The 12,734-nt window shown below is 49.3% G+C and overlaps 1 protein-coding gene across 4 annotated transcripts in view; it reads right to left on the minus strand.

The window, feature by feature from the left end:
- Positions 1 to 4,464: 4,464 nt before the first annotated feature.
- Positions 4,465 to 12,734, minus strand: part of kif13ba (kinesin family member 13Ba) — a 66,063-nt gene continuing 57,793 nt past the window's right edge. The window contains exons 32-40 of one of the 4 annotated variants that reach the window (XM_062523350.1): positions 12,540 to 12,632; positions 11,807 to 11,959; positions 11,288 to 11,365; positions 11,108 to 11,155; positions 10,563 to 10,728; positions 8,819 to 8,955; positions 6,995 to 7,060; positions 5,527 to 6,238; positions 4,465 to 5,256 (exon numbers count right to left, since the gene is read on the minus strand). In XM_062523350.1, the coding sequence (XP_062379334.1) occupies positions 5,033 to 5,256; positions 5,527 to 6,238; positions 6,995 to 7,060; positions 8,819 to 8,955; positions 10,563 to 10,728; positions 11,108 to 11,155; positions 11,288 to 11,365; positions 11,807 to 11,959; positions 12,540 to 12,632 (1,677 nt within the window). In that variant the 3' untranslated portion in view covers positions 4,465 to 5,032. Of the gene's footprint in view, positions 5,257 to 5,526; positions 6,239 to 6,994; positions 7,061 to 8,818; positions 8,956 to 10,562; positions 10,729 to 11,107; positions 11,156 to 11,287; positions 11,366 to 11,806; positions 11,960 to 12,539; positions 12,636 to 12,734 lie in introns of all 4 variants that reach the window. The other 3 variants (XM_062523352.1, XM_062523351.1, XM_062523349.1) reach the window with 3 other exon arrangements.

The following is a 12,734-nucleotide window of genomic DNA, read 5'->3' on the forward strand; positions in this document are numbered from 1 at the left end:
CGGCTTTCGGGTGAAATTTCAGGATGGAAGAAATCCACTATAACTTTTACAGGTCAACCTAATTTGACCTTCTCTAGACTTTTAAATGCGCATATCCAACAGTTCAGTGCTTTGTGTACTAAAGATTTAATCTGAAAGCCAGACATCCCTAACCTTTTGTGAGTAGTGCATATTCCCCCTCTTACACACACACACACACACACAAAGGCAGGCCTTACCTTTGCTGGCTGGTGCATTTTCAGACAGGGGGGGTACACTGGTCCTGGGAGGGTGGAGGCAGCTTACGGGGGGTGTGGGGGGACTGTGGCGCGTTGCTGACTTGAACCCCCAACATCCACCTTGAGAGACTTCAGGAACACCTTGAACTATTTCAAAGAATTCACATGGCACACCAGTAATGATTTGTAAATCAATGCACTTCTTTATTTTCCTTTACAGAGAGATTATTGTACAGTCAATATAAAAGAAAATTATAAATGAATTATTATACATGATTATTCTTTGGATATCAGCGTAGAATTACAAATAATTAAATTAAAAAATCAAAAACACTTGTGCTCAGGATTCGAGTCTTCGTATACGACTGTACATTGGGGAAGAGAGAGAAAAAAAAAAAAAAAACACACACATACACACTCACATAAAACACCCAATAATACACACCAAACACATTTGCAGCACGTGATCGGACAACTTTAGGAAGTGATTATTGATCTGGTATTGGGGTCCAGGGCCAGGGCGCACTGGTCAGAGATAAAGAGAGGCCAGGGGGGGGGTGCGACTCGACGGGACGCAAGACGCCCCCCCCCCCCCCCACGTCACACCACATCACATCACACCGAGCGACAGAGAAGACGGGTGTCAAGGGTTAGAGAGTGCAGTCCGTGTGAAGAGTCAGCGTCTGAGTTAAAAGGCTCCCGTCAGACGAAGTTGTGCAAAGAGCAAGAAAACGAATAAATCCTTCCTTTCTTTCCTTCTTTTTATCCTTCCGTTGAAACCCTCGTGGCCCGTCGTCGCCAGTCGTCTCCGCGGTGACGGAACACAGCCTTTGACGTAGCGGCGCAGAGTCCAGATGGTGCGGCGCAGAGTCGCTGGAATGGAACCGATTTGGGAAAGGCCACTTCTGTGCTTGCTTTTGATATTGATATTGCTCTGGTCCTGTGTGTGTGTGTGTGTGTGTGTGTGTGTGTATGGGGGTTTACAGGTCATGATATAGTCAACACAGAACTGTACAGTTTTCATACACTGTGAACTTGTCCGCACTCTGTCAGACAGCAGTGTAACATGTAAAGGATGCACATGAGGAGGGCGAATTGCACTTCTCCATACAAGCGTAGGGGTGGGAGGTGGAGGTGGGGGGGGGGGGGGGCTGGGGGACTGAGTAACTGTATGGCTGTAGTATCAGCTTCCTGGAGAAGCGTGGAGCACAGTATCGACTAATCTTTGTCAATGTAACATCAAAAAAATCACTGCGTGGTAGTTAGTCAGTTAGAGTGTGTGTGTGTGTGTGTGTGTGTGTGTGTTTGTGTGGAGATCTGTCAGCAGTGGATGAGTGTATGAAAGTGTGTGTGTGTGTGTGTGTGTGTGTGTGTGCGTCACTGTCTGTTGTATAAGACATGGCCCTGTCCTGCCACTAGGCCTACAGGAGGCGACTGGGCTCTCAGTGTAAGGGTCCTCTGAGGTAACGTGAGGTTGTAAAGGCCAGAGAGACAGTACGGTACAGTACAGGGTCAGTACAGTACGAGTGGCCGCTAAAACCTTACAGAGCACCGGGTTAGCTACTAAAGCACTGACTGAGGGACCAAAACAAACCCCTGACCGCAGGACAAAGGGGATGGCTGGACCCTCGGAGTTACTGCACAGGACAGGAGAGACGTCCCCAAGGGATTACTGCACCGGACAGCGGGTAGTGTGTGAGTCCAAGGAGGATTCTGGAAACATAACAAAATAAGATAAAAAAAATAAAAAAGAAAAAGTATTTTAAAAAGGCACCACCATACTGGAACTAAGAATGAGTTCCGAACCAGATCTGAGTTTTAAGTGCAGACGAACACTTCTGTTTGTTTTTTTTTGTGATGCACGAAATGGAAACAAACGGTCATAAAGCAAAAAAGCTCAAGATTTAAACTGGGTTCTGTTCTGCCCACCGGGTGAGATCTCTGCAGACCAGAGGCTGTTTTGTGCGTTTGTTCTGCTCTGGATGAGCGAGGCACATTCAACTCAAAGATGATGCTACCACACACCGCACAGAATACCTAGACAACCACCAACAGCAAGATAACAATGGCCGACTATCTGCTTCTATCAAAACATTAAACGTCTCTCCAGGCTCCTAAACTAGTGTATCTACCTTCAGTCCTGTTAGTCTGTTGAGGCAGTGTACTGTAGAGTAAAGGAACAATCTACCAGAGCCGGAGAGACAACAGGCAACGAGATCAAACCAACAGAGCAGCTGACAACGCTGACATCAGCAAGTGGGGGAAATAAATAAAATGGAGAATTCCACATGCATCAGAAAGTTGGACACACATCTGAAGAGTTTTTTTTTTTGTCATTTTAAAAGGAGCTCTACTTTTCTCAAATCACAGCATGAAACAACTATATAACAGTCCGTGTTAATTTTTGCTAAAAAAAAATGTAATTAATTGGAATCATGCTAAACAACAAATCATGTGCAAATCAAATGACATCAGTACAGGGGCTTTTCATTTTTCATACATCTGTTCAAATACAATCATTAAAATATATTTTTAGTAAAGTTTTCATATTGCATCATAAATCCCAAGATCATTAAAAACAAATAAAGTAATGGAATTTTACTAAGCAAGTCCTCAATGGCGACGTTATGCACTTGGAGCACAAAAAAGCCGGTTTTTTTTCCTTCATCTTTTCCAATAATGTGCCTTTGTTTCAATGGAATGAGCATCAGTGTAAAGGAACAACAAAAATAAGCAAGAACAAACAAAAAAACAAAAGCAAACAAACAAAAAAAAACAACAAATGGGGATTTCACCAGTTGCTGAGGCAGTTTGTTGGTCCACGTTCTGCTTTCTCGTGAACGCTCTGAATGGAATGCGATCCCAACGAAAGCTCCTCACATGGTGGAAGACTAGGCCACACGTTTGAAACAAATAGCAGAAGTTTCCACTTGGTTGTATTTCCTCCACTACGTCGCTCTGGTTCAGACAGAGGCTACAGGCCCCGTGAGTCAAACCCTTCATAGGACCACCAAGCTGTTGTTGCCTGGTAACTCAGGGTTAACTGTCCACTGCTTGCTGAGACCAACAGCTGAGCATCTTAACCGATAGGGCTTTGACCTGAAGAGGCCTCGGGTCAACAATCCGTCAGAAATCAGGTGCATTGCAATAACATTGAACAAGCTTTAAAATGTCTGAAACCTCAAACACGTCTGTTTTCTCTTCTTTTTCAATTCAAAACACGTTGACTAGGTCTCTACATGCAGAAGGTCACTTCCAAACAGAAATGGTGGAGAACACAACACACACGCACACACACACAAACACACGCACACACACACATTCCCATATCACAACCACTGAATGAGGGTCATGAGCATGACATGTTACACACACATGCAGAGGTGATATTCTCAGGGTGAGCAGCATTTTTCTGTAGTCCTCTCTTGCAGTACTGATAACCCACCTGTCCCAATGGCACAACACCAAAAAAACTACATCTCCCCCAATCCCCGTTCCAAAGGACAGGGTTCTTTCTTGTGCAATATTTATATATATTTATATATTCTATTTCTTTTCTCTCAACAGGGATTCACCCCTTAGTCCATTTTCTAAAAACTATGATAACATTTGTCCATCTCGTCTCCACGTAACCTCACCGCCGTATATATACGGTGAATCTTTCTCCTCACGTCCGCATTTGCACCTTCACACGTACAGTGACGGCAGAGTCCCGTTTTTGGGTTCGAGTCACGACAGGCACCTTCTGCACAACCTCTCCGACATCACGGCTCCCTGAGATCACCAGTCACTGAACACACACACACAAACCCAGACCACCACACCAGCCGACAACGGGCCAGGGCCGGGGCCAGGACTAGGATCAAGACCAAGATCAAGACCAAGACCAAGACTCGGTTCCGGTCCAATTCCGGGTCAGCGGTGGCGGCCGTCTCAGAAGGCATTCTCGCGCGAAAGGTGGGGGTGGGGGTAGGTGCATGAGAAGATGAGGGGTGGGGATGGAGGGTGGGGGTGGAGAGGTTTAATGGGAGTTTAAAAATCTGCAGTAAAAATCGCTGATTCAGAAAAGGCACATTCTGGGTCCACCCGCCTCCTCTCAGAAGGGGGATACATCATGCATAATCATCGACGAAATGGGTCCGCAAAAGAGACCCACATCAAAGTCCACTCCCTGCAGCTCGGCCACCGAGCAACAGAGACACACTGAGACAGATCGCTAGAGAGAGAGAGGGAGAGGGAGGGAGGGAGAGAGGGAGAGAGGGAGGGGGAGGGGGGGGGGGGGGAGTGATATTTCACCAGCGGAGAGCACAAACCCCATTTGCGGAGGCTCAGGCAGCTGATCTGTGGCCGATACTAAAGCGGTCAAACTCAAGGAGAGCTCCAGACTGAGACGAGACGAGACGCGAGGCGAGGAGAGGCGCTGCTCCGCTCCGCTCTTTTCATTGATATTCCGACGCAGCGCCGGAGCTCAAGGACGCCCTGTACGGCTCCCAGGGGAGCAGGATGCTGACGCTGCTGACAAGACGGGGGGGGGGGGGTACCCACCACAGCACAGTAATTCAGGAGACAGCAGCAGGCATGACCTCAAGAGTGATAGGACAACAACAAGGGGCTGTTAAGGATTTAAAAAAAACTATATTTTTCTATAATGGGGTTGGGGTGGGGTGGGCAGGTGTTCTGTAGAGTTGAAGAACTTCAGGGTCTGGTGGGGAGTGGGGGGGGGGGGCGGGATGTTGCTGGGGCGTCTCAGTGGTCTCTTCCTCGCAGGCTGGACCGAACCGGACAAGACCGGACAGCACTGGGCCCGATCGCTCTCAGCTGCTCCACGACTTGCGGTTCTCTCTGCGCTGGGCAGCCGGTTCTGGCGCGATCTTGGGCCGGGACAGGACCGCGTGGCGGGTGAAGTCTCCGCTGGAGCGGTTCTCGGTGTGCCTCCGGCCTCCCTCGCGCCGGGACACCCGGTCGGGCCGCACCAGAACCCCGAAACCCGGGTTACAGCGGAAGTACTGCCGACCGCCCACGGAACCGTCGTTCTTCCCTGCGGAGTCGGAAACAGACGCATTCAGAGGTCAATGAACACACGGCTCAAGGACGTTTGCATATATATTCAGAGACATCAGTACAACGAATACACCACATCGCATCTTCCATGATGTACCGTATGGTGGCATATCAGATATACTCGCACTGCAGTAATGTGTGTTTGCGTTTCAATAAAATTAATTTTCCAAGCTGATTCGCACACACACACACACACACACACGTCTATAAAATCCAATCTAATCTCCGCGCCCGCCTCTCAGCTCACCTGCGGGCGTGTCGAGCTCCACTCCGACCCAGGTGCCGTCGGAGAAGTCGGCTTGGCCCACGTATCGCACGGTGCCCGTCTTGCCTCCGCCCAGCGTCACCCCCTCGCCCACTCTCAGCCAGGCGGGCACCTCCACCTCCACCTCCCCCTGGCCCTGCCCGGCCGCCTCCTCGTCCGACAGGATCTCCAGCTTCTCCAGAGCACCTCCTCCTCCTACTCCTCCGCCTCCTTTCCTCCCCCCGTCCTCCTGGGCGTCCTCTCCTCCTCTCATTGGTCGGATGGGCTCCGACTGACGGACCCGCAGAGGGCCCGTCGTGGCGCTGTTCTGACCCGACGGCCGGAGCAGAGGCGCCGGGGCCACGCCGTTGCGCTCGGCCGGACCGGACTCCCGCGCTCCCGCCGTCCTCTGGGGCTTTAGCCCGGAAGCTTCTACGTGGGCGACAGAGGAGGAGGAGGAGGAGGAGGAAGAGGAGGTGGTGGGGTGGAGGAGAGGGGGGGTTACTGGGTCAGTGGTGGTGGTGGTGGCGTCGGGGACGGTGCCGGCCGCCTCGCTGAGCGTCGCCGTGGAGACGCTGCTGGAGAAGTAGCCGCTGGAGGCCTCGCTGATGGGGCTGAGGGGGGTGTCATGCGGAGGGTCATGCGCCGAGCAGGGGAGCGCGTCGGGGCTGTCCGACTGGCGCTCGGGGCCCGGGCTTCTGCCTTGGACAGTCACCTGGGGGGGGGGGGGGGGGGGGCGCAGGAGGGCAGAGAGGAGGAGGAGGGGTAAAGGAAGGTTGGGGGGGGGGGGGGGGGGGGGGCGTAGGAGGGCAGAGAGGAGGAGGGGGGGTAATTACATTCAGATACAATAGGGCAGAGTGTGACCACCTCACTTTATTCAAGGCTTGCAGTGGATGAGTCACTGACTCCCGACTACAGTAATCATATCTGTCTCTCTCTCTCTCTCACACACACACACACTCTCTCTCTCTCTCTCTGTGTCTGTCTCTCTCTCTCTCTCTCTCTCTCTCTCTCTCTCTGACACACACACTTTCTGTCTCTCTCTGAAACAGACTTGATATTGTTTGATGCCTGATCATTATCTACCTGTCTATCAGGTTTCTGAACTTTTGTATTGTAGAGCACTTTGGTCAACTGTTTTTTAAAGTGCTTAATAAATAAACATGACTTGACTCGACACTCTTTCTCTCTCTCTGACACACACACACACACTCATTCCCCCCTCTCTCTTACACACACACTTGAACACTTCAACCTCGCCATTCTCACTGCTTTGAAGTTGCTGTTCTTTGAACCTTATATGGCCACGGACCGGGTTAAGTGGAGCTACATCATGCAGATACAAAGAGAGGGGAGAAGGGGTGAAGCCCATGCTCTCTCGCTAGAGGGAATCGGGACAGGAATGCTGTGCCGGACGCAAGCATGTGTGTGTGTGTGTGTGTGTGTGTGTGTGTGTGCGTGTCTCTCTTACCGGCTCTAGCCTGGCTCGGCTATCGTCCGAGTTGCCGCTGGTTTGCATCATGATCCTGGGCGTGTGCTGTGAAAAAGAGGGCAAGTCCGTGTTGTTAAGCATGATTCACAAGGGAGAGACAAGAATGGCTCGGCTGGAGCTGTAAAACTTGCGTTTCCTCGCTCGCCCATAAAGCGACACGCTCTCCTTTAAAAAGGGCAGACGGTCTTTAGGGGAGAGAGAGAGAGAGAGAGAGAGAGAGAGAGGTGCTTTACACCCCAGATTAGGACCGGTCAGGACGAGGGCCGGCCGGACGGCTCACGGGCCAGTAACGGCTCCGGTGGGTCTCCCGCTCACATGGCAACGGGAGAGAGGAAATGTTTTATACTGAATGGAAATTATGCATGGAAATCTTCCGTAACGTCTCTCTCTCTCTACCCGTCTCTCTGTGTCTCCCTCTTTCCTTCTGCGGCTTAGTGATTAAAATAGCTCTTTAAAGGAAGAGCTGCCCTTTCACCGACAGCGAACACCGTCTCTCTTCATTTAAGCAGTTTATGGCACGAGTGAGCTCGCCAGTGGTTTTAGTATTCACGGCCAAGCGTCGTCATTAAAAAAGCCACCGCTAAGTGAAAGCTAAGGCAGAAAAACACAGAGAGAGAGAGTAAAAAGATCCATCCGTCTGTATGGAACTGACAGAAATCAGAAATAGATTGTACTGGAAACAGTTCGCATCAAGCATCCCTGAAATACCATCAGCGTTGCGAGAGGATGCTGTGGAGCTGTCAATGTGAATTCCTCTCCATGAAAATCATTTGACCGTCTGCTGTAATTACTTAAATGTCAGGGAGTCCACGTCATGTTTAAACTCCACAGTGAATGCACGCCCTTGGATCAATGACTTAAATGTATTGACCATTTCAGTTTGCAGAATAGCTGAACTGACTGCACTCTCCAAAGCATGTGTGCCCTCTTTATATTGCATCTACAATAGTGTATACATTATGTCTCGTTATCTAAGACAGTCAAAAGGTTCTACAAAGATTTCCTTTCAGGGTTATACAGTACATTAGAAGAATACTCAGAAACAGTAGACCTCTGTCCTATACATTTGGAGTGTATACTTCTCTTCTCCATCTTAACTCTTACAGGGAGGCTATAACGGGACACGTAACTGGAGCGTTCTGTTCATGTTGCGTCTGCCGCGATAATTAGCTTCCACTACAATCAATAGAACTGGCTAGACCAGACGTGATGAAGGCGTGTACTTTCGAAAGAATTAGACGAGTCTTCTAAAACTATTATTTGTTTTATGAACTGAGCGCGTCACTTGTGTACCTGAGGTGCATTCAAATTGGGCGAGCAGTGGCAAACAGAAATTTGAACAATTTGGTGGCGCCAACATTCCTTTCTAACGGTAATTGCATTGTTGCGTTCGTCAAACTCACCTCCAGTTCAACTTTATGTTTGCTGAGAACTACTCCCTCAGACTGTTTGCAATTGTTTGCAAACGTTCGCCAAAAAACTCAAGGCTAACGGAATACTGCTTGCAAACATTTGCGTATGTTTGTGAATTTGAATGCACCTCTGGTGTTGCTTCCTTGTAAGTGATCAAAAGCAGTGGTGTAGTCTAGTTCGCTGTAGTGGATATACTGTGTTATGTTAAAGTTAACTGTAGTGGGTATACTGTGATCAACCCCAAATGTTAATATGTATTCTTGCCTATTTTAAGTGGGTATACTGAGATGGTGATGCTTTTTAAGTGGGTATACTGCGTAGTCCTGCGTATCACATAGACTACACCACTGATCAAAGGAGCCACAGGCTGAGTGCTGCTGGGACACCGACCTGTTGGGAGACGGGAGACGGCCGCAGGTCCTTCTTGTCGTCCCGCGCAGGAAACAGGGACTTGAGCAGCTTGGGCATCTGAGGCACCACGGCCTTGACTGGGGGGAGAAAAGAGGCAGCGATCCCTAAGAGACCTGCTGGGTAGGTGGGGTGGGGTGGGGTGGGTGGAGGACAAGATGGAGGGAGGGAACGAGGGAGCGAGGGAGGGTGAAGAGAGGGAAAGGTGGAGGAGGAAAGGACGGAGCAAGGGAACAAGGCAAAGGGGGAAGGAGAAGAGGAGAGGTGAAGAGAGGGAAAGGTGGAGGAAGAAAGGAGGGCAAAGAGAGAGGAGGTAGAAAATAAAAAGAAGAGGAGGTGGAAGAGAAGCAGGCAAGGAAGGAGAGAAGGGAGAGAACAAGAATAGGAAAGAAGAAGAGAAAGCAGAAGAGCAACAGGGGAAGAGAGAGAGGAAAGAGGAGAGGGAGGGAGACCGGGCAGAGATAAACAAACAGAGGAGGAAGAGGAGAAGTGGATCGAGGGAGAGAGAGAGGAAAGGAGAGGAGAGAGAGGAGTGGCAGAAGTAGACAGCCAAGATTAAAGCCAGAATGTTGAAGGCCAGCACCGGAGAGAAAATGCTAGAAGCCTACAAGCAGCTAGATCATGCCCAGGCGACCCAGCGGCCTGAACTACAGGCCTGAGCTACAGCTCAGTGCGTATGGTGCTCAGCATCGGAGAACAACTACAGATGAATGTGAAGTAGTGTGGATCTCCGGCGTCAGCGATACCAGCGCCCAGCGGAGCTGAGCAGACCAATACAGAGTGTGTGTGTGTGTGAGGCACAGAACCATACAGCCATGAGGAACTCAGAGAGAAGGGCCAAAGGGGGCAAAAGAATGGGGCAGAAAGGGACCTAACCCGCAGCCAAGGGGCAGAAACAAGCACAACCTCGGGGCAGGTTGCGTAGACCTAGATCAAGAAGGGGCACTGTTCTGATAGGACTAGCTTGGCCATACCTCAGGTGTACACTTGACCAACTTAACCAGACCATTAATCATGATCTCTCCAGCTCAACGTCTGAATAAAACACTCATGCACAAATCCCAGAGGATAGTGCTGGACATAAACAATGACCTAGAGGCTAAACCTTGACCTAGAACACTCAAGGCATGCATACGTCTAACATTAAGTGTTCCTACTCAGTCTTGGTGTGCTGTGAGATTTTACAGTGTAGGAATGTACACACATCTATACAACTTGACAGGTGCTGGATATGGGCACAAACATTGTCAAAAATTCTCCACACCCTGTCTTGTACGCTCCCAGTTTAATGGCAGAGTACAACATTTCGACCACTCAGGTCTTGGTCAGGTATAAACCTGAACAGATGCTAGGTCAGGAAATATATAGCAATTGCAGGGCCTGGGTGGAGCCCAGTGCTGTGAGATTTTCTTATGGTCAATAGTGTGCCGCATTAGGAAAACGTTTGGGAACAATGTTTAGGAACAAGAGGAGAACCTATACAGTGTACCATAATTTCCCGACTATTAGCCGCGGCTCACACATTGATTTTGCAAAATGTCTTCAGCTATGAGGTTAATATAGGGCGCCAGTTAACATGGTGTTAACATGGTTTTGTTTCTTTTAACTTGCATAAAACACGGTCCTGCGGCTTATACACAATGTGGGAAATGACTGTAATGAGAAAGGTTCCTGCTCTGTCCTGAGAGATGTGGAGGGGGAAGATCTCTGGGGCTGTGGTGCTTACCTTGTTCAGAATCCTGATTCTGATTCTGATTCTGATTCTGGATCTGGTTCTGCATCTGGTTCTGCATCTGCATCTGGTTGTGGCTGTGTGCAGATGAGGTTCTGGGGAGGGTGCGGCTGAACTGGGGGGAGGTCATAAAGATGTCCTGCTGGCTCTCCCATCGGCTCTAACAGGAGAGAAGCGGAACCGCACGGAACATGAGCACAGAACACGGTCCCCATAAGAACAGAGCACACAGATACTACACAACTACGCAACGCGCTTGAATGAGAAACATGACAAAACAGAACGACACATTCAATGGATTAAGTGTACAGAATGAATTGATATGTCATTCTGTTTAGTCATCTAATGTTATGAAGCATTCAGACAGTCGAATGCTCTGTAAGGGCTGGTATATGAAGCACTGATGCCTTCCACAGCAGACAGTACACATGTCAAGTTCAACTGAACACATGCAGTTGGTGGTAAAGCACTCTTTCTATGCTTGATCAGAGCCGTATAAATATAATCATCATCATCACCATCACCACAGTGTCACACACCTTGTTGTCGTCCAGCGTGGAGTTAAGGTCCTGTCTACTTCCAGACAGCTGCAGAAGACAGAAGGGAAGCAGCTATTACCATCAAAAATAACTAATACCCAAAGCATATTGTATATAGAGGTATATAGAGCAGAAGCTAAAGGCACTGGTGAGAATACAGGAGGTGAGGTAGGTGTTTACCCGGTGCACACTCGGAGAGCTCAAGCTTCTTCTGCTCCCCTTGCCCTTAGTAGCCAGATGCTCCTTCACTGCCACCTCCTAAACACACACAAGGACACACACACACACAAGGACACACACACACACACACACACACAAGGACACACACACACACACACACACACACACACACACACACACACACACACACACACACACACACACACACACACACACACACACACACACACACACACACACACACACACACACACACACACACACACACACACACACACACACACACACACACACACACACACACACACACACAAAGATCATGTTAAAATTGTTACCACAATTTCGGAATGGGTACATGGATATGCTGGACTTGTAACACACACAGAAAGCAACACATTCTAGAGTGAGGGCCTTGAGGTCCATTCTAGAACCGAGTGTGCACTAGCCCAGAGCCATATAGATACATGGGTGTGTGTGTGTGTGTGTGTGTGTGTGTACGAGCAGTATTCCGGTTCTGACCTGCCGCAGTCTGTCCAGAGTCAGGATGTTCTCCACGGCCAGAACGCTGCGCAGGTACTTCTCGATGGCCGCCTCGTTGTCGGAGGACTTGGGGTTCTCGGCGCTGGCGGCCATGCGGGCGAGCATCTCCCGGTCCTCTGAGCCCTGGGCATCCTGGGCACACACACACGCATGGGCACATTCCACAACATTAAAGAAAGAATGACAAAAACCTAAATCCAGCATGTGGACAAACCGACTTGGTCACAACACACTCTTGTCCCATATTGATATATTAAAACAGACCAAGAGAAACAAAACGACTAAAAAAAAAACTAAAAGAAAGGGTACGCTCGACTTTTTATAAGTACAGGGAGAATGATTAAATTCGAGAGAAAATACTCGATTAAAACAAATAACAGCAATTGCACCACAAAACAATGCTGCAGTGTCTCCAATGACTGCCCAGTACCCAACTCTGGTGTGTTTTGCATTATAGGACCACAACACATGGAGAATGTTCTCCTTCATCTTGTCACTCATGATCAAAAATGTCCAAAACAAATACTATTTGAAAGTAATGAAACATGCCATCTGAATTCTTTTTGACCACAGCACCAGGGAGAACTGAAGCTGCATTCCACAAAAGCGCAACTTGAGAGAAAGCTGTGAAGCATGTTCACATGATGAAGGGGTGTTGGGAACAAGGCATCTCGAGATGGCATGTCCCTTGAGTTTGCGTGGGCATGCTCACCCCAGGAATGTTGGACACGACCTCGAACGTCACGCCACCGCCCGGGATGGTGCTCCGTGTCGACATCCTTCGCAGGAAGTTCTGGGCAAAGCCCTGCTGTGCGCACACACGCGCACACACACACACACACACACACACACACACACACACACACACACACACACACACACACACACACACACACACACACACACA

The sequence above is a fragment of the Sardina pilchardus genome, chromosome 20 (assembly GCF_963854185.1).
Source record: "Sardina pilchardus chromosome 20, fSarPil1.1, whole genome shotgun sequence".
NCBI classification, from domain to species: domain Eukaryota; kingdom Metazoa; phylum Chordata; class Actinopteri; order Clupeiformes; family Clupeidae; genus Sardina; species Sardina pilchardus.